General features: G+C 40.7%; 2 protein-coding genes, 1 long non-coding RNA gene and 1 other non-coding gene across 4 annotated transcripts in view; 3 read left to right on the plus strand and 1 right to left on the minus strand.

Annotated features, from left to right (window-relative positions):
* The window catches only part of LOC145498025 (uncharacterized), a 113584-nt gene that overhangs the window by 85847 nt on the left and 1379 nt on the right, over window positions 1–26358 (minus strand). The window lies entirely within an intron of this gene.
* Window positions 1–26358, plus strand: part of LOC145498018 (uncharacterized) — a 139191-nt gene that overhangs the window by 50713 nt on the left and 62120 nt on the right. The gene's annotated exons all lie outside the window — the stretch shown is intronic.
* Trnah-gug (transfer RNA histidin (anticodon GUG)) lies at window positions 1255–1326 on the plus strand. Its single transcript has one exon. It is a non-coding gene; the product is annotated as a tRNA-His (tRNA).
* On the plus strand, window positions 11202–12992 carry LOC145498003 (uncharacterized). The gene has a single exon (XM_081477875.1). It carries the CDS (start codon window positions 12393–12395, stop codon window positions 12990–12992), a length of 600 nt encoding a protein of 199 aa, XP_081334001.1. The 5' UTR covers window positions 11202–12392.

Raw genomic sequence — 26358 nt, forward strand, 5'->3', positions numbered from 1 at the left:
TGGCCTCCTCGTAGGTAGTCTCAGGCTTTCTCGGCACATGGTTTTGCAGACCAATCTCTCTAAGGGCCATAGTGACGCTCAATACAAGTTTCAAAAACTCAGAGTGAAGAGCGGACGACGCTGATTCGCTTTATGCAGATCCGTCCAACCAATCACAGATCAAGCCGAAGTCACGTGTGTCTACAGACCCAGGGGATAGGGGTATCCCCCCTACCACACCCCTCACGGTCGTAGACTGGAATCCAGTTGTACCGGGTGTATAAAACATGCGAGTCGGACCGTTCACTTTCACTCTGAGTTTTAGTGAAACTTGTATGAGCGCCTATAGAAGACTGTGGATATTATCATTGCTGTGGGTGGCGAAACCAAGTGAGTATAGCATGGAAGTGTTAGAGCGATGTAATTCTGAGTTGACTACCTTGGGAAAGCGGGTGCGAGAGTGGATGAACGATGAAGAAGAAGAGACCCCTTTGTACAGGGGTGACCCTGGACGAGATAGACTTACTATTCCTATCAGAGATGCTGGGGGTCGCTGAAGAAGACGAAATTAACGATTTAGTAATCGATGTGGACTGGGCTTTCAACGCTTACAAACAAATATTATAAATTTATGTATTTTTTAGAAATGGAACTCAGTTCTTGTTATGTCTGTAAGCAATCAAGACCATGCTGCCGCCAACCGCTCCTAGAATTGGGTAAAAATGGGACCCACGACAAATTCGTCCACGCAGTCTCGGGACCGCTGAGAGAAGCCTGGGGATTAGGGTGCGTCTGGGCTACCTGTTGCGGGGCTATCTATGGCACGTACCACGATAAGGAGACTGCCAGCTACAAACCCGTCTTTCTGGGAAACCATTACGAAGAAGCCATGTCACGTGTCAAACATGTCAAATCTTTCTTTTATGATGAAGAAGAAAAAAAAGAGGGCGCCGGTCATTAGGATCGTGCACATGTCCCACCCTGTAATCAAGTGTAGTGTAGTGTCCAATAAAAAGTTGTTTTTGTTCTATTTTTCAGACTCAATGTCATTTCCTAACCCAAAATATATGTGGTGTAAGGAAGGATTCACCCCCAATCACAGTATCAACGACTACTTCCTGACCACGTGTTGCGACCAATTCTATCACGGAACCTGTAGAGCCCTTCACAATTGGTGGCTGCACCCTACCCAAAGACTCTGCCCTCATTGTAAAACCGTGAATTTCGGAGAACCTCACCATGACATCCCACAAACCAAGTCCTAAAGAGGTAAGCGCTTCGATGGTTTAATGGTTAAGACGTTGAGTTGTGGCCTCAAAGACCCAGGTTCGATTCCTGGTCGGGGCATTCATTTTTTTCTCTCTTATTTTCTATAGAGACTCCTGGCCTGTAAAATCTATCTGGACGAACCCCACCCCGACGAAGATGTCGTGCTCCTCTTCCTCACCCAACATTTTCCCTACCCATGGTACATGAGAAGAGACCTCTCCGATGTCTGGCCCTTCGGACGCGTTTTGGAATCCTCCTCAGGCTTTCACGGAGAATTTCTCACCCCACAGACCATGATGTTATCCCTCGTGCACCTGGGAACCAATGACGTGCAAGCACTCAAGATGATGCAAAAAATCACACAACAAACCATGTACATTCTCTCGTTAAAGGATCTTTATTAGTTTTTTGTTACAGGCATTATTAAAAAATCTTGTGTTTTTTCACTCTGGTGGTGACGTCATCGTTTTGATAAATGCTTGGTACGCCAAGTCTTCTCTGTTTTCCAGACCGCTCCTCCACTCTTTCCATCCGGCCTCAAAACTATCCGGCAACCTCTCCAAACACACGGGGTCCTTATCCGTCAGAGACTCGTCACTAAGCATCCTCCTAGACATGGCTTGTCTGAACCTGATCACCTCATCCGCCAGCTTCGTCATTTCTTTCTTCAGGAGGTTATCCGTACTGTCACTAACGGCGCTTTTCATAATCTTTCCAAGAAGATTATCCTTCACAGCCTTCAACACTCTCGCCGCAAATTCATCTCTCGGAATTTCGTCTGGCAACTCTCCCGCAGGAATCTCAATCACCTCCACCTTCGTCTTGCTCTCCTCTGAGGCCATCTTCTTGTTGTCGATCTCGAAACAACAATACCAACTCCCCAAACTCAACACCTTTTTATTCACACCCGAACCCTCTCTCATTGGTTCACGCCTTATTTGACCACGCACGTGACACCCTCGATTTCATGCATTGGCTCGCGCCTTATTTGGGCATGCGCGAGCGCGCGTGACGTCATTTCCGGTGGGCGCCATTTTTGCTCCACCTAGGGGCCATCTTGGATTTTAAAATTTAAGAGAATGTATGGGAAAATTATGGTCACGTGGTATAATCCCTGCACGCTGATTGGTTACGGCCCCTATGAGCGTCCTTCACTACTATCGGTCGGGATAGGGTGTTTTTTTTATATGACTTGTGACTACTTTGCTAGCCCTTTACTCGTGGAAAACACTAATTAAATTTAATCATGACTTTTAAGAAAGAAAGCTGTTGTTAATAGTGTTATTATTGTGTCGTTCATATCGTTCATACCCATACATATCCCGAAGAAAGTTCTAGATTAAGACCATTACGTCATCGGAGATTTGTCAACAGCTACCACTGATGGTGCAATAATACAGTTTGTGTTGATCAAGTGATGTGATGTCTACAGTAAGAAAAGAATCATCAATGACTGCTTTGGAATGTGCACTGCGTTCCGACGGTAGTGCTAAGCGAACAGTTAAATTTTAAAAGCGCGGTTATAAGATCTAACAGATCTTCTTGTGCAAATTAATTGACACTAATCTTGATCAAACTACATGCGATAACTTCAGAGAATTCAATAACATACATTTACAACAAGATTGACAAAATAACGTCAACATCGACGCAGACTATAAACAGTAAGTGTTGACTAATCAGATGATTAACTCCGCAAACGTGCTATTAACGTAAGGAAACCGGCAAAAAAATGACAATTTTCCGCTAATTTTTCAAAAACATCAACTGAGCAACAAGCAGTACCTTTATCGGCCTCAGGTGAAAATTGTGCGCTCAAGAGACGATAAAACTGAATGCGTTTATGGGAATCAATGCGTCGGAATGCATTTCAAGAAAAGTTGAACGAGATTGCTGCATGGAAACCACTGACCCCGCGCAACGCCTTGGAGCAGCCTGCAAAAAACTTGCGTCAACACAGGAAATTATGAACATTTTGGCTGATAAATAAATGTATTCACGCAATTGTTTTGAGAGACATAGCCAAAATACAACCCAGAAAAGAGAGATCTTAAAATGAGGCGGAAAAAAGTTACTTTACAATTTTCGATTTTGAAAAAGTGTCCAATATTGATGACGCAAGTAATTCAAGTGCGTGTATACAAATCTGAAAAATGTGAACTGATTTCTTTGAAATTTGATTCTGATATTTCTGGCATAATGAGCAACAGGTAACCAGCATATAAGGGAAGTTTTTGGTTGCTGGCATGGAGGATTTGGGCCACACAGCCAGTAACAAAGTATTAATATTCAGTTAAGGAAAGGTATCAAACCCGTGCGTTTCACCCTGGCACCAGCTTAACCTCGCAGAAAGCTAATATCACGAGTTAGCCAAGGATAACAAACCGACCCACAAACCCTGCTTTGAACAACGAAATTTCACCCTAGGTTTGAGATTTCTACAGATTAGCTCTAATCCAAGGTTAATTAAACCCTCTTTTGCACAACTGGTCTGTGAAGGTTGTATATAGTCTGAAGAAGGCTATCATTTTCTCGACTCGCAGCCAAAAAATCTAGACACGCAGATTGATCAGAAACCCTGAACAAGACTTTAATGGTCCTGTCACTACCAGTGACGGATTTAACATCTTTGCTTGTTTACTGCAAACGTCACCTCAATACTCTTAAAACGAATATAGGTCAAATTAACCTGAATATTCTTTATATTCTCCATAATCTAAACTACTTTCGAAGTGCGCCGCACAAACATGTCTAGATAATTGCAACGGTCTGACACATCAAAACAACTCAGCATTGTTCAAACAAATATCCGAATACTGCATGTGTTCAGTTGTGCACGTTACTATCGAAAAACTCGAAGAAAAGCTTAGAACTGGATGTTGGTATGTTTTAATTTGCAACGGAAGCTCTTCTCAATGCAACTACAGAAAAGAGTCGACCCAATTCAATATGAGAGTCAAAGAAAGTTATCAAATTTTTGTGTAATTTTCTGAATTCTCGTAATTGACGGTCTTCTGCCACTTTCTTGACTTTCCTTAGCTTACTACAAAGTGCATAAGGTCTCTTTGGAGAATGTGAAAAATCATCACGAGAAATAGATATGACATTCATTACTGAACATGGTTAAATGAGCATGCATTTCTTGGGCATTACAAATTTATACACATTTTCCAACGGGCTATATCAGTGTTACAAAAGTCCGAAATAATAGATCTCTGCTAAAGACTTGCATGTGAGCGTTTTAACCAGCCAGGCTCGATACAAGAACACAAGAACACAAGATCCACAGAATGCTTCTTTTAACAATATATTATAATTATGAGAAAATCAAAAGTGAAAGTGCTTCGGTTGGCGTTAAACCTTACAACCCATGCTATCCGCCTGATAAAGTAAATTGAGAACCTTCCAAATTTTCCAGTTTTCTAGCTTTGTGAATTCGAATTTTGCTTCTCCTCGAATTCATGACGACTTTTGAACAACTGGCAAAGTCTCTATAATATCAGTAATGGCAATCATTCCACAATAGACGCATTCCACAATAAGTGTTGGTCTATTAATTATGAGAAGTCTTTTTCAAGTTCATTGTCACTCAACTTGATCAAAGTATTAAACTGCATATGATAACCACAGAGAATTCGACAACATACATTTACAGCAAGATGATAAAGAACGCAAGCATTGAAAACAGACCGTAAACATTAGATTGTTCAATGATCAGTTGATTAACTCCTCATCTCTTAAACAAGCTATAAACATAAAGAAACCCTGCAAAAGTACAATTGCCTGTTGATTTACCTCAGAGAGACATCAACTGAGCGACATGCAGTACCTTGATCGACTTGATCGGCCCCTGGCAAAAACTCTGCCGCTAGATTAATACGATTAAACTGAATGACGCAATGTCGGTGAATTTATGGAAAGCGGAATATGCGTCGGCGTGCATTCTCAGAAACGGTTCACAGGAAATTCGAGAGAATGGAACAAACTGATCACGTAACGCCTTCGGGCATCCTATATAAAACCTAAAACTAAAGTCGCACAAGGACCAAATTGGTCCACAATCATAGTTTCCGTATCATTCATTAACTGGAAGCATTGCTATTCCCACTCGAAGGGATGTTTGGTCACTGCTGGATACCTTACAGCACTTATTATACCCAGTGAAACAATGGGCCTCCTACAAATATGGCTGCATATAATTACAATGGTCCGAACAAGACAATTCAGCATTCTTTAAGTGATCTAGATTCGAAATTGAAATTACCGAATACTGTATTCAATTTCCACACTAATCTCGAACATAAGCTTAAAACTGCATGTTCGTATATTTCAGTTTGCAACAGACGGCGCTCTCAATGCACCTACAGAAAAAGGTCGACCCAACTCAATATGTGAGCCAGAGGAAGTTGTCAAATGTGTGAATAATTTTCTGAAGTCTCGTAATTGGCGGTCTGACGCCACTTTCTTGACTTTCGGTAGCTTAATACAAAGTGCGTAAAATATCTCTTGGCGAATGTGAAAAATCATCACTAGAAATAGATGACATTCATTAGTAAATATTAAATTTCCTTTCTGTTCATAGTTAAATGAGCTGCATTTCTTGTCCATTTTCACTATTCCTTAAATTTATACACATTTCATTACTGACCATGCCAGTGTTACAAAAGTCCGAAATAATAGGTTTGTGTCCCGACTTATGCGCTTTTTAATAAGCTATTCTCGATTCAAATCTCTTCAACCCACCGGGCTGGCTTTTTGTACATTGTATTATAATTATGGAAAAGCAAAAGTGAAATTGCTTCGGTAAGGGAAAACTTACTACCCGCTAAATAAAACAGATAGTTAATTTTGCAAAGCTTACCTTGTTAAACTATACTTTTGATCAGTTCTTGCTTACCAACTTTGTGAATTCGAATTTTGCTCCTCCTCGAACTCGACACAACTGATGGAAAAATAGACGAAGTCTCAATGTTGTAACATCAGCATTGGAAAGCATACATTCCACAGCGCTCGGTGATTATCAAGTTACCAGTGTTTTTCAAATTAATTGTCACTAATACATACATTGAAACAAGATTGACAAACTACTGATTCTGTAACAACGCCAACATTGAAAGCAGACTATAAACAATAAGTATTGTCTTATCAGTTGATTAGCTCCGCAAACATGCTACAAACCAAAGGGAACCGTCAAAAAAGGACAATTGCTCGCTAATTTTTCAAGAGACATCAAATGAGGAACAAACAGTACATTTCTGGACTCTAGGTAAAAATTGTGCGCTCAATTGACGATAAAACTAAATGATTTTATGGGAATCTATGTGTCGGAGTGCATTTCAAGAAGCGTTGCACATGAATGGAACCAATCGATTACGCGTAACGCCTTCGGGCAGCCTGCATAAAACTTAGACAGGCTCTCAGTAAGTCGTCGTCTCCAAATTCGTCAACACGGAATATTATAAACATTTTACCCGATGAATAAATGTATGCATGCTATCAATTGTTTTGCGACACATAACAAACAACTTTCCAGAAAAAAAGATCTTAAAATTAGGCGTCGAGAAAAGGTACTTTACAATTTTCGATTTTGAAATGGCCCCAAATTATGATTGCGCAAGTAATTAAAGTGCGTGTATGGAAATCTGAAAATCGTGGATTCATTTCTCTGAAATTTGATTTCTGACATTTCTCGAGTTAGCCAGGAATAACGAACCAACGCACAAACCCTGCTTTCAACAAGGTTTCACCTTGGTTAGAGAATTCTACAGATTAACTCTAATCCAAGGTTTATTTAACCCTCTTTTGAACAACCGGACTGTGAAGGTTGACTTTAGCTCAGTTTTCGTTTGCCATCTTTATGAATTCGGAATCTCCTTCTCTTCAAGGCACTGCCTGGAATTCATTGGCCGTAGAAAGCATTCCTAAACCTGCATTACGCAGTATTAGTTGATTATGAAGTTCCATTCTTTTTCAAGTTGTCACTAAATTTGATCAAATTGTTAAACAAGATACGATAACTACAAAGGAGTCAGTACGTGTATCTACGGATTGGAAGAACGCCAACAAGTGTAAAGAGTAGTTTTTTATTGATCACTTGATTAACTCCGAACCTCTTAACCATGGTGTAAATTAACGTCAAGAAAGTCGGGAAAAAGAGCAATTTACCGCTAATTTGTCTTTATGAGACATCAAATGAGAGATATACGGTACCTTAATCCACTCCAGGTCAAACCTGCGCACCCAATTCACGATGAAACTACATGACTTGACAGAATCTATGGAAAGCAGATTGTACGTCGTGCATAACGAATGGAACAAACCCGGGGGGGGGGGCACTGCCATATATGGGCTATATAGGTATGTGCCGCTGTGAAGGGTATGGTTTTCAAGCAGTTTACTCTAGGATAGGGTATATAAATCAGAGCGTTTGGGTCTAGAATAGGGTATCATTTTTCACCAAACTGACTAGTTGGTTGAAGATGTTATCTAGACTAAGGAAACTAAGGAAACTAAAGTCGCACTCGGACCAGGCTGGTCCACATTGCCAGTACTAATCGCAGTTTCCGTATCATTCAGAGACTGAGAACATTGCTACTCACTCTCGAAGGGATGTTTGTTCGGCACGTCGGTATACTTTGCAACACTTATGTCCATCGAAACAATGCACCTCCATAAGCTACATGCATGGCTAGATAATTACATTGGTCTGTCACCAGACAGCTCATTGTTGCTTAAGTGAAAAGACTCGAAATCGAAATTGTTGAGTCGATTTTCAATCGTGACTATAATTCCAAAAATCTGAACTTGGCGGTCTTCTAAATGTACCTAGTGAAAAAAAGTCGATCCAACTCAATATGTGAGTCAGAGAAGTTGTCAAATTCTCGAGTAATTTTCTGATGTCTGGCTGCCTAACACGTTTTGCATCAGCGAGGCTCGATACAAGAACGCAAGAACACAAGACCCACAGAACGCTTTTGTTAACAATGTATTATGACTATGTAAGATCAAAAGTGAAAGTGCTTCGGTAGGCGAAACGTATTACCTGCTCGATAAAACTGATAGAACGTGAGACTTTCATATAAATTCATCCTTTTGAACTAAACATTTGCCCAGTTTTCCAATTCTTTTTCGCTTCAGCACAAATGCAAAACTGGCTAAGTCTTTTGTTAGAAGTGGAAAGCATTTTTGAACCCGCGTTTCGCAGCCTTTTTTGATTATGAAGTTACTAGTCTTTTTCAAGTTGCCACTTACCTTGACATAAGAATTGAACTACATACAATAACTTCAGAGAATTCGTAACATACATTGACAATAACGTTGATAAATTATACTGCCTGCCAAGAACGCCAACATCAGAATGTAAGCAGTCACAGTTTAAAATTTATCATTTGATTAACTCCGAATCTCCGAAACATGCCATGAACGTCAAGAAAGTACAACTGACTGCTAGTTTAGCTTAATGAGACATCAACTGAGGGACACACAGTACCCTATAATCGGCTCCAGGTGAAATTTGCGCACTCAATGGAGGATAACACTGGATGAATTAACGGGAATCTATGCTTCAGTGTCCGTGTATTCCAAGAAGCGGTACACAAAGAATTAAACTGATCACGCTTAATGCCTTCAGGCATGCTGCATAAAACTTAGACAGGCTGTTAGTGAGACATCGTCTCCAAATTCGTCAACACGAGAAATTGGGAATATTTTAGCCCAATTACAGGCATGCAAGAGAACGTACGCAATGTGTGCGAAAGTCAGCGACTTTCCAGACTAAATTTCTCTTTGTAACGCTAGTAAACGCAAGTTAAAAAGAGGTAGAGGGAGTTGCGAATAAACGCTTCCAGCTTTAGTGATGAAGCTTTTAAATGAATGTTCTTGTTCTTACGATGTGATCAGTTGTGATGTTATAGCGATGTTTCGAATGCGCGCTGCTAGTCTTCATCAGGCGATTGGGTCATTGGTGACAGCATCGTGAGACAGACGACATTTCATTGTACACTGCAGTATTTGTCACTTTAATTATGATGGTATATTTGTATGTGTGTAGGTTAGGGGGAGGCAAGGAAAAGTGATCTAAAGTCACACTACCATATAGACAAGTATGGATGTTAATCAAAGGTACACGCACAGCAGTTGGTTGAGAATTAGAGGACTGAGTAGCCTACGAAGAGGCTCGGTAAGGACGGAATATCGGATATGTAGACATGATTGATCATCGCAGTTATACACACAATTTAAGCAGTTGTGAAATTAAATAAAGCCTGATGATCAATCATGTCTTCATAACATTCTCCGCAGTCCAAATATGTGAATTTCATATATTCATTTGTATTCTTCAATATCTACGGGTATATTACAAACTCACAATGTGGCCAGTTCCCAATTGGCTTGATATATAGCTCAGTTGGTAGAGCACTGCACCGATATGGCAGAGGCCATGGATTCAAATCCCGATCTGGTCTGAATTTTTTTTCAGGCTTTAATTTCACAACCGCTTAAGTTGTGCGTATAACTGCGATGATCAATCACGTCTTCATACAAGCAACACCGTGAAAGCACTTTTAAAAACAATGAACACGCACAATTGGTTTAAAATTGCCCATGATGATTTCTTATTTGCCAGTTGCACTATCTGCCTGGAACCTTAAGCCATGTGTCTTCTTGTAAAATAAAAAAACAAAATTTGCAAATTTTTTTCTGGGTCTGCGCAGCATGGCCTCAGTAGTGTGCCATCGATCGATAAACTCCAGCAGTTTTGCAGTGGACTTCCGGCACTGTGAACAGTTTCTGCAAACGACTGTTCATCAATGCAATTCTGGTCCAGTTCTCCAAAAAGTGGTTGAACCTGTCTTATGTGTCATTCAGCAACTTTAAAAAGTGAGGATAAAGAGCTTGAAAGAGGTCGCGAGGCCTCATGATTAGTGCGCATGCCTCCGGATCGAGCGGTACGAGCTCGGGCCATGGCCGTGGAAATTGTGTTGCGTTCTTAGACAAGACCTTTTACTCTCAGACTGCCCCTCTTCACGCAGGCTTATAGACCGGTACCGGCGAATTTAACTCTGGGGGTAACCCTTCGATGGACTGGCATCCCATCCAGGGGAGTGGAGGGGGGGGGGGGTAGAAATATTCCTGGTCGCTTTATGCTACAGACCTGCGACAAAACCGAATGGAAGCCAACACAATTGCTTCCGAGCCTCTCCACGGTTTGCGACTAAAGTCGATCAGGTCAGTGGAAGAATTCAACATTAGAAATGATGGGGAATACCGTATCCCCAACAGTCGCTACACCGTGGACGGCTACGATGCAACTACGAACACCGTCTGCGAATTTCAAGGTTGCTTTTGGCATGGCTGTCGTAAATGCTATCCCAACAGATCCGAAACACACCTTAGATTGGAGCATCGCTGCACTGCCGACGTGTATCTCTGCACCCAGGAAAAACTTCAATTCTTGCGTGACATAGGTTACAACGTTTTTTTTTTTTGTTTTTTTTATTGCAATATCTTACATTACATTACATACAAAAATTACCTACTACTTACAATGTCAACGTAACTTACAATTTAATGATAATAACAAAACCTACAATACTAACATTATTTACGATTTTAATAACTTACATTACAATAATATCTTACGTTACAATTTGTTAATATCTTTCATGTAACTCAGGGGTTAGCTACAATAGGAGGCTTTCTCACATATTAATTTGTCACTTAGATTTATGTTTCTCAATTTTAATTTTGTTTGTCAACATCGCCAAGAAAGCATCGAAATAAAACTCTTCTTCTTTTCTTGAGGCAGTGTATAAATAATATTTGGCTATAATAATGCAGAGGTTTAAACCAAGACGACGAGCGAAGTTATCTGTCACGCCATATATTATTTCATTCTTATCGAGAGTGATCCTATCCCCGTTTTTCGAGCTCCACCAATTCGTAAAGAGAGACCAAAAATGCTGAGCTTCAGAACAGGTAACAAAAAGGTGGGTTAACGTTTGTCTTTCTCCACAGAGGTGACATTTATCATGTTCCTTTAATGAATCTCTAAAAAGTGTCGAATTTGTGGGTAGAATGTGATGAATTATTTTGTATTGGAAAATGGCGAGTCTAGTGTCTTTTGTAACATTAAAGGGAAGGCTATAAATGAGTTGTATTGTATGTTCTTTTAGACTAGTTACAACGTCATCGAAATGTGGGAATGTGATTGGCGGAAAATGAAAGAAGAAAGGGAGGACGTCAGGAACTTTGTAGCCAGCCTCGATTTGGTGGAGCCAATAAATCCCCGTGATGCCTTCTGCGGCGGACGAACAAACGCTGTCAAACTTTATCATCTGGTTGACATATTAGGAGAGAAGAGACGAGAGAGAAGTATTAGGAGAGAAGATTTATTACTATGATTTTACATCTCTCTATCCGTTCATCAATAACAATTCTGAGTATCCTGTCGGCCACCCTGAAATTATATTTCAGCCGGAAGACACAGACATCCAAAATTACTTCGGGATTGCCAAAGTCACAATCTTACCTCCAGAAAAACTGTTTCATCCAGTACTTCCGCTGCGTGAAAATGGTAAACTGACATTCCCGCTATGTAGAGCCTGTGTACAAGAAGAGATGGAAAAACCAATGCTACAACGGTCCTGGGTTTGCAGTCACAGCGACAGTGAAAGACAAATTACAGGTACATGGTGTACCCCCGAACTGAACAAAGCCGTTGAGAAGGGCTACAAAATAACTTACATTCACGGAGTCTGGCATTTTTCTGAAACGAGGAAAGGTCTCTTGAAAGACTATGTGAATACATGGTTAAAGATTAAAGAGGAGGCGAGCGGCTGGCCAGCTCATGTAGGCAATGATGCCGTCAAACAGCAAGAACATCTGAGATCCTACAAAGCGAAAGAGGGCATCGAACTCAACCGCCACAACATTGAAAAGAATCCCGGCAAACGTAGCCTTGCAAAAATGATGTTGAATTCCATGTGGGGAAAGTTTGGCCAGCGCAAAAAACAAAACTCAAATCAAAGAGTTCGGGGATCCTATGAGGTTCAGTGCATTCCATGAAAGTGATGCACATGACATTTGCTACGTTAGTGTATTGTCTGAAGACATCGTTGAAATTCACTATAAACTGAAATCTAATGACAAACCTGTCTCACCAAACCTCCACATTTTCATCGCTTGTTTCACGACATGTTGGGCTCGACTTCGTTTGTATGCAGCTCTGGACATGCTACGGAATGTGGCAAGACGGGTTTCAGCCCATGAAAGAACAGGGGGTCAAGTTTCACGAAGGCGTTCCCGACACAGATCAACTGAAAACGTGGTTTCCTAAAGGCGGATTACTCGTCTTGGACGATCTAATGGCTGAAGGAGGGAACGATAAACGAGTGTTGGATCTGTTCACCAAACATTCTCACCATCAGAACGTCACCGCGCTCTACTTGTGCCAAGACATGTTTCCGCCGGGGAAATATGCCAAGAGTATTTCCAGAAACGCCCACTATGTCGTAGCCTTCAAGAATCCACGAGATCAATTAGGCATGAGAAATTTACTGGTACAGGCATTTCTCACCCAATGGCAAGTTTTACAAGACACTTTTCAACGTTTGACAGAACGTCCGTTCGGATACATGGTCTTGGATTTACATCCCGGCAGTTCGGACAATCAAAGGATTCTCAGCCACCTTTTAAAGGACGAAGGATGTATGAGATGTCACAAATTCATCGAGACATCGTGATGAGTTCTTCCCAAGATTCAATCACTACCGTATCTCTAATGAACGGATCCAAGAAAAGCGCCCAGTTGGTAAATAAAGATTTGTTGTACCGATTGGATGGGTTGTTTGCCTTTTACCACCGTCAGTGGTGGTGTCATCGCCAGATGTTTTACCATTTTAAGTGGTGCCACGGTTGTTTGAACGCGTTGGCATTGATCATCGTGGCAGCAGGCATTGTCGTAGGATCCGTCTCAGAAAACAGTCTCCTGATTGCCTGTTTAACTGCCGCTGGAACTGTGATTAAGGGGTGGAACGATTTCAAAAAGTTTTCGTTCAAAATCGACATGTGTCGCTTTGCCTACACCACTTACGACAAAACATTGATCGAATTGAGAACCTACGCGGGAGGACTTCCGATGGAGGAGTTTGAGGGATTTTTAATCAAGATGCAAACCTTGGATGACACAATCACTGATTTCACACCCCCAGTATCTGACAAGTGCGTGCAAGAATACGAACAACGATTTCGCTACGACCACGTCGATAAAAGCGGGAGCACTTACGTGCGAGTGGTAGTATGTGTCATGAAGAGCAAACGAACAGTTCGTAAAAAACCAAGGAGACGTAGGAGGACACAAAAAGGGGGATTGTTACCATTGGCAGCTCTCATTCCAGCTTTAGTAGCAGCAGGCAAGGCGGCGGCTCTAGGAAGAATCTCTGGTGCAGCTGGTTACGGTGTGAAAAAGGGTTTGGAAGTTGCTTCGCGTAAACGTCGACGATGAAAAATAAACCAAAGACCAAGAAAAGAAGTAAACAGCGAGGTGGAGCACTGGCACGACGTAAACATAGATTGGTTGACAAGATCGCCGAAGGAGCTAGTATGTTCTTATCGGGACCCTCACCTACCTTTGCTACGCTGGCTTTGAAATTAGCGAGTCAGGCAGCAAAAGGAATCAGAGACAATGTGAATCACTATAACAAGAGACAACGTGGAGGTGCACTGTTTACTGTTCTCAAGAATGCAGCCAAGATCGGGTACAAGCTCGGAAAGGACAAACGGTATAAGAGAATGGGTGTAAAGGGTGTCACAGGCAGTTACAACAGACGTCCTGCACCTTGGGAAGTATGATTCGATTACGCAGACAACGCCCTTTCTTGGAAGCTATTCTCCAAGAGGCCAATCGGAACAGGAGACACGAGATGTTAGAACATGCTAATTCAGATCAAATCAACGCTGTAAGCGAAATGGTTCTCAATCTATTACGAAAGAGAATTCCCGTTCACCCAATCACCATGGCGAAACTGCATCGCTATAAGACAACGCTACGCGAGGTGGGGAAACGCAGAAACTCGGTCAAGAGGCGTAGAGAACATCTCCAAAAACAAAAAGGTAGCGGATTCTGGCAAGGTTTGAACGACGTGTTCCAAGCATGTCGATGTTAAACACCAGAGATTCCCACGGTTACCCACTGCAAGGTTACGACTTCGTCCCCAAACCCAAAGACACCTTGAGCGAATTGGTCAGGTTACTACAACAAGCCATCGAAAGAGAAGACGCCCTGAAACGTGATGTGGAACATTGGCATCGAGCTTACAACGCCCTCCTTCAAGAGCATATGGCATTTAAGTACGAGGATCTGTGTTCAGCTTGCAAACGACACCGCGACGAGACCGAAGCAGGTGAGACCATCCTGTTGTGTAAGGAGTGTTCTACAGTAGAAGAAACAAAACGTAGCCTGGAGCTGAAACTAGAAAAGGTTCATCAAGAGGTTCGTTACTGGCAAGACTGCTACGAAACGTTACTCCAGCAACATTTCGAGGATGACAGAAGAGGTCATGATGGTACCCACAAAAGAGTTTGACCAATTGGTTCAGTATTACAAAGGAGAAATCACCGACAATGCCTTGTTGGACAAAGCGGGTCGATTGGCCGCCGAAAGTCACGTGATACTCCGTGATAAATGGATTCCAGATTCGATTGCCATCAAGAAAATTAAACCTCTAGCTCGTCAGAGAGGTCGTTTAACCAAACGTATCAGACAAATTGGTCCTTTGTCGAGCAATAGTGCTAATGTCGGTGAAGAGGAAGATGAGGAGGAAGGAGATTTGGTGAAGGGTCCGTTGGAAACCATGTTCAAACAATTGATTAAGAACGCTTCTCGAGGTACAAAAATACCAAAGATCAAGGAAGAAGCTACACCGTCTACGTCAGGTGTTAAAAGGAAGCAATCCGCTGCTAAAACACCCATTCCACCACCTGACTCGGATCTGGGAACACTCCTAAGAAAGGCTGACATTCTCCTGGGTAAAGACAAGCGCAAAGGCAAGGGCAAATGTAAAAACGAGGCCGAACGTTTAAAACCTACGAGTGGTTGGGAAGACTGGGCCAAAGGAAAGAAACTGAGAAGATTGTGTCATTTGTGAGGCTGTCTCGTTGTCATGGCCAGCATTGACATATTTTCTCATGTGAATCAAGGACTTCCCCTGTTGGACCCACCCAGAGGTCGCGATTCTTAATGCTGACGAAAAGGATCGCGGCCTCTGTGACGACAATGAAACAAATGATGAAGCTATTGGTTCCATTTGGGTTAATCTGTTTAAAAATTTGTTTAAAATTATCATCGTCGTCGTCGTTGTCGTCATCATCATCATCATTATTATTATTATTATTATACTGAGGTGTTCCTACTTACATTGTTTAGTATAAATTGTAAATCATGCATAAGAACGTGACGAATCAGCTGCTCAGTGGGTGACGCCTATACTTCACATGATAATTATAAAATATACGCCTATATCATAAGATGACCACGTTTTAAGACAAAATGTATCAAATATGAATAAACAAGAGCATTGGGAGGAATTTCAGAAATGCTCGGTCCACTAATTCGCTTTTCGGAAATTCAATAATGTTCGTGTTTTCGAACACTTTCCAATAAAATTTCCGTACCATTTGCCCCCCTTGCGAAAGTTCCGTAACTCTCGGTTGAATGAAAAGTTCTCTCGGGTAACATCGAATTTAGGAGTAACAAGATATGACCGATATTTTTCTTTCGTCAAACTAAAGCTAATGCACTCGCGGGAAACCCTTACCTTGTAGTCACCTTTAAGGTAGTGTTTAGTTAGTTCAAGTTTCTCTTTCTGTACTTTTGCCCATGTGAAACCTTTTCCATAGTCATCTCCAAGTTTGTCAACTACCTTTTCCAATTCGTCAAAAGTTTTGGCTCCAGCTGCTGAAACATAGTCCAAGCCCTGCAGGGATTTCCTCGTGGAAGCGGAACATACACTGAGAACTTTGCATAGCGTACTGCGACTCATTGGCGTAAAACCCACACCTTTGCAGTAGCCAAGATACTGCAGCACAATGTGCTCAGGGATGAGACTTCTTACAACATTGGGAACCTTTATTTCGGCGTTTGATGAAAGCTTCAATGTTTTCTCACCAAAAGGTAGATCTTGTATTATGTGAGTACTCGTAACAAATGCCAGGAAATGATCCAGCTTCTCATGGGCAATACACATTCTCGTGTTTTTAACTGAAGGAACTTTGGAGCCTCGACCATGGAGCAATAGATGATGTCTAGCTATGTTAAAGCGATACCTGGACAATTTGGGTATCCATCTCTGCAAATCCTTGAAAGTCAGTTTGTCTGCCATGATGGACAACAACTGTCTGCGAGTGCTCCAGTGAGTCGCGTTGTTATAACATTCGGTTAGACATTCCATCAGGGATGAGTCGATAGTATTTTCTTCAAGCTTTGATTTAACGAGTGAGGAGAAAAGCATCTCAGAGTTCTCAGGGGCAATTTCATTCAATAAAGCATGAACAGTTTGTCGCGCCTTTCGGGTATAATGCCGTTTTGTTCTTTCGGATGGTTCTATCCAGGGTTTATCCAAAGAATGGCGGATTGGACTAATATCCCTTGAGGCGAGGAACTTGTTCAGCTTTTCTCTTGGTGACTCACTTTTTTCCTCCGAGAAAGACGGTTTGTAAAGACTTGCTTCAGATTTGGGCCCTGACTTTCAAGTGAAAGAGACTTGATGAGGCTCCTCTTCCATCTCTTCTTTCACTTCTTTCTGTATTGAAAAATGAAAGGAATTGAGAGTAAATGTCAGTAAAAATCAAAGAAAATTCTTAAAATGTGGCCACGGTCGAAAAATCGATTTTGCTCGTACTTTGCCAGTTTGAAGGCCTAGGTAAGTAACTGACGGAAATCAAGTTGGTTTTTTGAAATATCCAATATAACGGCAGAAATTCACGAAAAACGGTTATCGCACCGAAAGCTCAGATTTCACTTCGCGGTAATCCGAAATTTTACACTTTTCAGCTTCTTGCTACACAGTCGTTTATATCGCTGTGAAACGTTCTCAACTTTAAATGTATACATTGATTCTTCCTTAATCAAGAGATAGTGATTATTTTTATTTCTTGTGTTTTCTGGCCGAACTGAGCCCCGATTAAGTAGACATACTTTTCTAATTAAAACAAAACTCAAAAGTTGTGCAAATTCAGTGAGGAAAAACGCTGACCGGTAGTGCTTCAAATTGTCTGATATTCTAGCAAAAGACAGTTCAGCCAATGAATTGTAGGCCTACAGTTTCATTTTTGTGGGATCTACTAGCAATTTTGCATGAACGTCGATCAAAAATCGAGAAAATTGCAATTCAGCCCCTTTGAAATTTGCAATGTAACGCAATACGCTAAAATAGGTAAGACCATTTTTGTTGGCTTGAGACAGGACAATCAAAGCCTATTAATGTCTTTTACATTTGAAAAGCTTTAAAAGTAGTATTTAACTTACAAAAAAAATAGCCGACAAGAGTTTAAAAAAAAGCGAAAAAGAAACACCAAACTTTTAAATCGCACTCTCCATCTTCTCGCTGCCCAGTGTCACGCTCGAGCGATTTTTCAAGGGAAACAAATTTGAAACCATTTTTTTCACCGTTCAAAATGAGTCAAATTTTAATAACAAGATCTTTGTTGTTGATGTGCGAAATCATGCATTAATAAGAGAAGATTGCCCAGTTAACCCGCCGAACGAAGTAAAAAAGGTCCCAATAGTATATACATATTGGAACGATGTTAGGGATTACAAGCTTTATGCCGTCGCCAGCCAGTAGGAGGCTATCTATTCCCAAGAAGAGTTAATGTTGTATCGATAACCAAGCAAACAACGCACTTATCAAAGAAGAATCGAAGTAAGCTGGATGAGTTAAAGACGCCCCGCGCGAGTTCGTTCTTCAATACGGTGGAATTTGTGCCGGCACGCAGTTACGGTCATACCGCTCATACAGTGTAACAAGGATATCAAAAGCCACTAAAAGTCCTTCAGATTTTATCGCATTAAGACATACGTGAAGAATATTTTTGGCGAATGTGTGCGTTTCGAGAAACCGAGAAACTTCTTGGAATCGACAATCTCATTGATTAGGTCAGGAGCCCATGACCGGCTCCTGATTAGGTACAGGTCCAGAAGTTGATTCATGTCACTCAAGGATCTGTGGAAATTACACACACGGCAAATGGAAATTTATTCAAGTCCGTGAATTTACTAGAAGATTCAGAACAGTTCTTCCCTGTGGGCTCAGGCGCGCCAGTGACGACTGAAGTCTTTGATGAACAGAGAACCAGAAACTCTCCTCAATGATAACAACACATATTCCTCCTTGACTTGCACCTGCTGGCTTGTACTTTAAAATCAGTCTGACCTGATAAAAAGCAAGACGCCAGTCCTTGTTCTAAAAGTTTTCATCATTGAAGGAAGTCGAGGTAAGCAAATACTTTAGGAATAATAAATAAATCATTTCCGTAGTTTTAACGGTCACACCCTCAATGACTATCCAGAAGCAAGGTAGTCCTGTTCTGGCCCTCTCCTTGTCACGCAACGTCGAGAGGGAGGGTCCCTCTCTCTCGGCTCTCTCCCGACGTTTCGTGACAGAGAAAGGGCCAGAACTGGACTAGAAGCAAGGGAAAAAAATTGACGCGCGCAAGAATGTCACCAATGTTGCACACAAGCAATTTGCTTAATTACGTTTGGCCACCTTGTTGCAACATCCAACATCTTACAGGATACTTTTGTTTTCGAATTATTTCTTGTTAATTTATTTGAACTGAAAAGCTTGTTAAACCAGGGTCGAAGAAAGGCTCGTCAACTGAATGAGACAGTAGTTGTTGGTATAACACGATCCACAAGACTACATGATAAAGCATGATAAAGAGTAGGTAGCACTAATTTTTTTCAGAAGTGTAAACCACAAAGTAGGTTAAAGATATACCGACATGTCATTGGCTACTAAAATGCTTCATGCTTCAGTGCTAAGTAGCAATGAAAACCAACCGTGGCGTCACAAATTTGGTTTGTAAACAAGGCAATTTTTATCAGGAGTTTTCTCTCATCCCCACCCCAGCGTTATCAATGCAATTCAACTCTTTTCTCTTCCTTTCTCGCCCTGCAAGTTGATCATGAAACTGATACTGACGTCTCTTTTTCCACCCCGATCAATGAGCTGAATGCAAAGGTAAGCTTTTTGTACTGGACGAAGCTTCAAAGGAAAGCAAACTGATAGCTGAATATCGCATAATTTGAAAAAGCGATTGAAGGTTGAGTTCTGGAGAAAGCTCCATCATCTTCTACAGATTTGGCGCATCTTCCAAGTCCGTCACGTACTCGCTGCATAGTAGCACCGTGGATTGCAGTGTAAAGCTCTAGTACGCGTTGTTATTTGAGAAAGCTGAACAGTGCGTTTTAGCCGTCCCGAATATCCTTGCTCCTGCAGATTTGAATTGCTTCTGGGAAGAGTTATCTAAACACAAAGGGAATCTAAGAGCAACTGGTGGGGAAATACTTTGAACGCTTCAAACACTCCGTCAATTATCCCGAAGCTGCATAAATTATTTGACCTTCGCCACAGATTGTCATTTCCAAGATTGTAGCATCGGCCAAGTGTATCATGCGTGACACAAAACAGGGAGAGTTAGTGAGCGATTAAGTTTGGTTCTACTCGTGTTTTTTAGCTATTACAGGCAATTTCTAAGTTAAATATTATTTCTAAAGCGTTTCAAACGTTAAAGACATTAATAGGCTTTGATTGTCCTGTCTCAAGCCAACAAAGGATTTTTACCTATTCTAGCGTGTTGCGTTACATTGCAAATTTCAAAGGGGCTGAATTGCAATTTTCTCGATTTTTGATCGGCGTTCATGCAAAATTGCTGGTAGATCCCACAAAAATGAATCCGTAAGCCTAAACTTCATCGACTGAACTGTCTTTTGCTAGAATATCAGACAATTTGAAGCACTACCGGTCAGCATTTTTCCTCCCTGAATTTGCATAACTTTTGAGTTTTGTTGTAATTAGAAGAGTGTGTCTACTTAATCGGGGCTCAGTTCGGCCAGAAAACACAAGAAATAAAAATAATCACTATCTCTTGATTAAGGAAGAATCAATGTATACATTTAAAGTTGAGAACGTTTCACAGCGATGTAAACGACTGTGTAGCAAGAAGCTGAAAAGTGTAAAATTTCGGATTACCGCGAAGTGAAATCTAAGCTTTCGGTGCGATAACCGTTTTTCGTGAATTTCTGCCGTTATATTGGATATTTCAAAAAGCTAACTTGATTTCCGTCAGTTACTTACCTAGGCCTTCAAACTGGCAAAGTATGAGCAAAATCGATTTTTCGACCGTGGCCGCGATTTCTTTGATTTTTAGTGGCAATTACTCTTAAAAGATTAAATTTGGAAATACAGTTAACAATAAAGATTAGCGAAAAAACTGAGCAACGACGTTTCGGTGTCATCCTGGCACCATTTTCAAGTTAAAAAATATTTGTGCGAAAAGTAAACTAATTTATACCAATGGTAGAGGTGCGAAATTGAATAAATTAAGATTAAGATAGCTGTTCAATGTTCATGTTCATTCCAATGAGGTGTCAAACACCGGTAATGAGTTCAGTGTCTGTTCAAAGCCTAAACAAATACTTTTGCGCGAATAGAGTCTGACTGTGTGTTAAGGCTCGGTTTCTTCTTGTGAATCCACAACATTTCGTGGATCAAGCAATCGAACTTTCCCTGACATTTCTTTAGGATCTTAAAGTTGTTAGTCAGGTCACCAACTGTATCAACTCGGTGTTCATTTTGAAGGTGTTTTCCGATGGCGGTAAATCGGTGTTCCTCAATGCGCTTGTAAAGATGACGGCTAGTGTAACCGACGTATTCTGCATCACACAGATCACATATATAGTTATAAACAACGCACTGTTGATTGATCAAAGGTGGTTTTGGCTCTTGTACTTTGAGATCATCGCCAATTTTACGGCTTCTGAACACCGGCTGTAGTTTGTGATCAAGTTTATTACTCAAGTCCGAGAGATGTTTCTTTACTATGTCCGCTGATTTCTGTTCTTTAAAAGGCAGGACAATGCGGTAGATATTCTCTGTTGGAGGCGTCGATCTTGTGTCTGGTGACATCACTGAATTAACGAAACGGGTGATGGTGGAGTTCACAAGAGAATCTGAGTACTTGAGGTTAGAAAAGATCAGTTTAAGGCGTTCGCATTCTGTTGAGAATATTCAATTTCGCACCTCTACCATTGGTATAAATTAGTTTACTTTTCGCCCAAATATTTTTTAACTTGAAAATGGTGCCAGGATGACACCGAAACGTCGTTGCTCAGTTTTTTCGCTAATCTTTATAATTACTCTTAAATACTCCAAATTTCCTTAGATATTTCTTGTCTGAAAAACGCTTTACATGCAATAATTTAAAGTTTAAACTGTAGGTAACACGAGTCTATAAAAGGACCTAATTATATCGTTTCTCATCAAGGTCTTGTACCCAGTCTTCTCGTATAAACACATCAAAAAGCTAAGGAATTTGTTCCTGAGACAAGTTTCTGACAATAGTCTTCCGAAATATGTGGAAAATTATGCGTGGGATATAGGAAAAAAAAGGTGTTCATCAAATTACATTTAGTCTATGGTGGTGGGTCCAGATGCGACGGGTACAGACCACTCCCCCATGAGACCAAATGGTTACGTTATTTATTATTGACGACGCAGGTCTGCTCAAGGTTCACTGTAAATACAAGAAAGGTGTGTTCCAAGGCTTCTCAAGAAGAATGACAGTAACGGTCGACCGAAATCGATGGTTAATATATTATAACGTGTAACCGCTAGTTATTAACCGTAAAACTACTTTAACAGCATTTACTGAACACATGTTTGAATCTCCGTTTCAAAAGTGATTGAACCGTTTACATTGTGCCGTTTGCATGCTTCCTGCAAGTATTAATAAAAGAAATGTGGTTGAAGCCTACCAGAGTAAGATTCTCCATCTCTTCGACAACATTGACGGCTTCCACGGCGACAGATGGTAAAGTTACAGTGCTAGTGGCTGCCTTGATCTTACTCGTCTGTAAACAGGGCCCTTAGGGTTTTTCGACATGTTGCGCAAATACCTGAGAAAAAAATCACGAGCTGTTAGTAGTTAAATATGCAATTAGTAGAAAACAAAAATAAAATCCAGGCAAATTGAATAAAAAAGCATGCAAAAAGTCAATTTACCTGAGCCAAATTGGAGAAACACTCCTGTCCTCTTTAATATGATTTGAGAATCACGTTTCCCTATTAATTCCTCTGTCACACTTTGGCCAGGTTCTGTCACTTTTGCCGTGATTTGATATATCAGATGGAACCCTGCACCTCGTACTAGACTCTCTGGTCCACCCCAAACAGAGCTTTGCACAATGCGAGAGACATATTGTCATAGAATGTATGTTAACAGGAGGAGAGAATATGGCTGCTCGGCTAAGAATTAGGTCAACTTCATCTTTTGGCCCGGAAAAACCAAAACTGGTTCAATGGCTATCAATCCGCTTTGAACAGGTTAGCATAGGCATGATTCCCGTTTCTTGTTTCCTGGATCGTTTGTCGAAGACACAGGTTCCTCCAACTATACTTTTGAACGAGCAGCAAACATCCATGCAATGCAAAAGACGACATGGAACGCAATATTGACAGTGTTTACATCTTGTCTCGTTTTAAAATGCCAATTAGAGCGAATTTCTATAATTGAAACAAATAGGCCCTTTGCAGCTGGGGTCACGTGACCACATTTTTTCTTAAAAAATTTCTACTATGGGCTATAACTTAAAGAATGCAAGAAATGGAAAGAGCATATTGAAAATACCAAAATGGCCAAGTTTGAGGCCTCTGTCTATATAGAATGAGATTTTACGACGGTGTGAATTTTTAAAAAATAAGAAGATTTGTATGGAAAAAGTTGTTGGAGAGCAAGGCCTTGCTCTCCAGCAACAATTTCCATACAAATCCTCTAAATTTTCTGAAAATTCAAACTGTCGTATAAACTTACTCTTTAATGCAAGGGACCTCAAACTTGGCCATTCTAGTATTTTTAATATGCTCTTTCCATTTCTGGCATTCTTTACGTTATAGCCCATAATAGAAATTTTTTAAAGAAAAAACGTGGTCACGCGACCCCAGCTGCAAAGGGCCCATTGACAATTGACGGGCTTCGATAAAACGAAGAACACGGACCATTCCTGAAAATTCCAGAACATCAGTCACTCATTTATACAATGATTACTTTAGCGGTTTCTTGACACGCAACGAAGGCAAAAATTTGTGTGACAGGTGAAAAACAACTAAAAGAGATACGTGATTCGTGAATTTATGAAAAAGTATGTTTAAAAGCAGCTAAAACTATAAGTGGCACGTGAATTTTGTTAAAATTTGTGCGTGAAACGCGAACACAACCCCCCTGCCTCCCCTCCAAAGTTTCTTTGCCGCAGTTGTCGATTTCAGTTCACCTCGTTTTGAATTAATTTGCGTTATCTCGCTAAACGAAAACAAGATGTCCTTGAAATAACGACATTTTTGCCCGCATCTGATTCGCTGTTTGGTTCAAGACTTATATTTAAACAACGTTATTTTACGTGGAGTGATTGCAGCCTCATTTTCAACAAGATGGGAACAGAGAAACCTCGAATCAGAAAAACCCCGAATACGCTGTGTAAACAACCCATGATCGGGAGGCGGCGCTGCACTATTCCGCTAAGTTATATTGCTTTTTTTGGGAACGATTCAGCAATTTCAGGACTGCAGCCCTCTTTTTTGATACAGCAACATGAAGTTAGGAGGATGTCATGTTAAATAAATTGTAGATTGAACTTCAAATGCGAAACAATTGAGTTTGGGTGTGTATGTGTACATTTCCGGCCAATTAACGGCACCGTCGAATCGGCGCATCTTATCCAACTTTCAAATTTGATTAAATCGTTCCGAATCATTTCCCCAAAAAGTCCTTTGGAGATCGAAAAGAACTACTTATTGCCTTCCAAAAGCCAGATTTTCAGTCAATTATTTTGTGTAGCACATAGTTAAATAACGCGTTTCTTTTGACCTATTTTTAGTCTAGTTAAAAGTAGGTCGGATACATTTAATTAGATTTTGTGAACAAATGGACAAGAATTGCTCAAATTGCAGTCAACATATGTTTTGGTGTTTGTTTTCAAGATTTCATAGTTTTTATCGCTCTAGGTTGTTTCATTTTGTGACGCGAAGCTTCGAGATTCGTCTTAAATTTTGAGCTCCAAAAGCAGCATTTTGACGGAATTCGGTTATTACCGATTTTCTCGTAAATAAATCGACATTCAGCCAAACGAAGCATGTCGTGATTTGTTTCACACTAAGGCCTGCCAAACCTGAGAATATGAGCAGAATTTATTTTTTGGCTGTTGCCGTGATATGATTCACCATTGGGAACATCCGCTCTTAAATGTCTTTTCTTCTATTTATCAACTATTTGTTCATATCATCGCAATTTCGCCATGTCCATATTTATGTGTACCCTGCGCATTTATTTGCAATACCGTATAAGTAATAGCGAAACGCGTCATTCAAATTCTCCTCAATTCTCTTGCCTGTTGATCGTCTAAAACTTTAAGCACAGCTTGAATCATTCCAAAATTCATACAGCTCATCAATTTTGTTACTTTCAATATCATCTTTTTCGGCGATCGAGTACAGTGTGGGGCCCAGTTCTCGGCCGGGCCCAGTCATCGGCCACTTTTAGTTCAGCGTTTATTTTTCGCGCCACAAATGAATCTGAATAAAAAGCAATTGTTTCCAAAGGTAGCTTGATTCCTTGTCTTCCGTTCTGCCGAGTTTTGTTTCGTCCTGCCGTGTTTTTCTGTGAGCACGTCGAGATGACGCGAAGATAGGTGAATTTGGTTTCCCCGAAAACTTCCTTTTCTAACATGAAACAAAGCTCTTTAAGGATAATTTGTGATCGAAATATCAAAACACAAGCCTTATAAGTGATTTAACAACAAAAAATGGTAATAAAGCGTTGTTTATTCTGAGGAATCGCGTGCACTCTTTTGTGGCCGATAACTGGGCCCACGAACGAAGCCTCCATTTTCGTTATTACTCGGGAGAAAACAGCGTTGAGCAGTCGATAGCTCTACATGTGTACACTGAATGCTGAAGCTAGTTATGCGTGAAATTTTAAGTCCTTACGGCTATTCCAAGGTAAGAAATACAAGTTTAGGTTTTTTGTGGCCGAGAACTGGGCCCCATACTGTACAGTTAAACTTGTATAAGCGGACACCTTCGAGAAATCAGGCATTCATATAATTACATGTAGCTTCGATATAAGAAACTTTCGAAAATCTATTCGATGTAGATCATTTCTGCAGTAAGATATTGAGCACTTGCGTCAGAAATTCAAAGAATAACTAACTTGATAGTGCGACTGACTGTCAAATGGCCTTGGGTGTTCGAAACCCGGGTGAGATTTCTATATCAGAAGGTCGGGGATGCTCGTCATCTCGGAAACAAACAAGGATTCTGGTCTCACTTAGTGTGTTGATGACGAAACGTTGCCATTTTTAGCTGTCAGAGTATCCTTTAGGGTGCACTCAAAGAAATAATAAAACAAACGCTCTCATTTAATTTCTGTTTTAATTTTAGACTTGATTTCTGCTTATCTCTCGAGTACAAGAGTCGGGTCTAGTAGTGCGTGCGGGATCCTTTCTTGAACAGTGGCTAGTAATCAAACGTATTCCGTTTTAAGGTGGCTCTATATAGTATTTCACAAAGCTTTGGATATTAAATATGCATAAGTAATTTCTCCCTTGGCAAATGTTTACAACATAGCACTCGGTAGAAGGTCAATAATAAAAAACTACAGCCTTAGGCTACGTATGGAAGACACTTTCAGAACCTAAATGTTGTTGCTATGGCAACTACTGATAAAAATACTTGGCTTGTTTTTTTAACCTACCTGACTTCTAGACGGTGTTTCTAGGTTTCTACACGGTGAATTTTCTTTGTTTTGGGGGAAACACAGAGAACACACAAGGAGTTT

Source organism: Orbicella franksi, chromosome 9 (genome assembly GCF_964199315.1).
Source record: "Orbicella franksi chromosome 9, jaOrbFran1.1, whole genome shotgun sequence".
Lineage (NCBI taxonomy): Eukaryota > Metazoa > Cnidaria > Anthozoa > Scleractinia > Merulinidae > Orbicella > Orbicella franksi.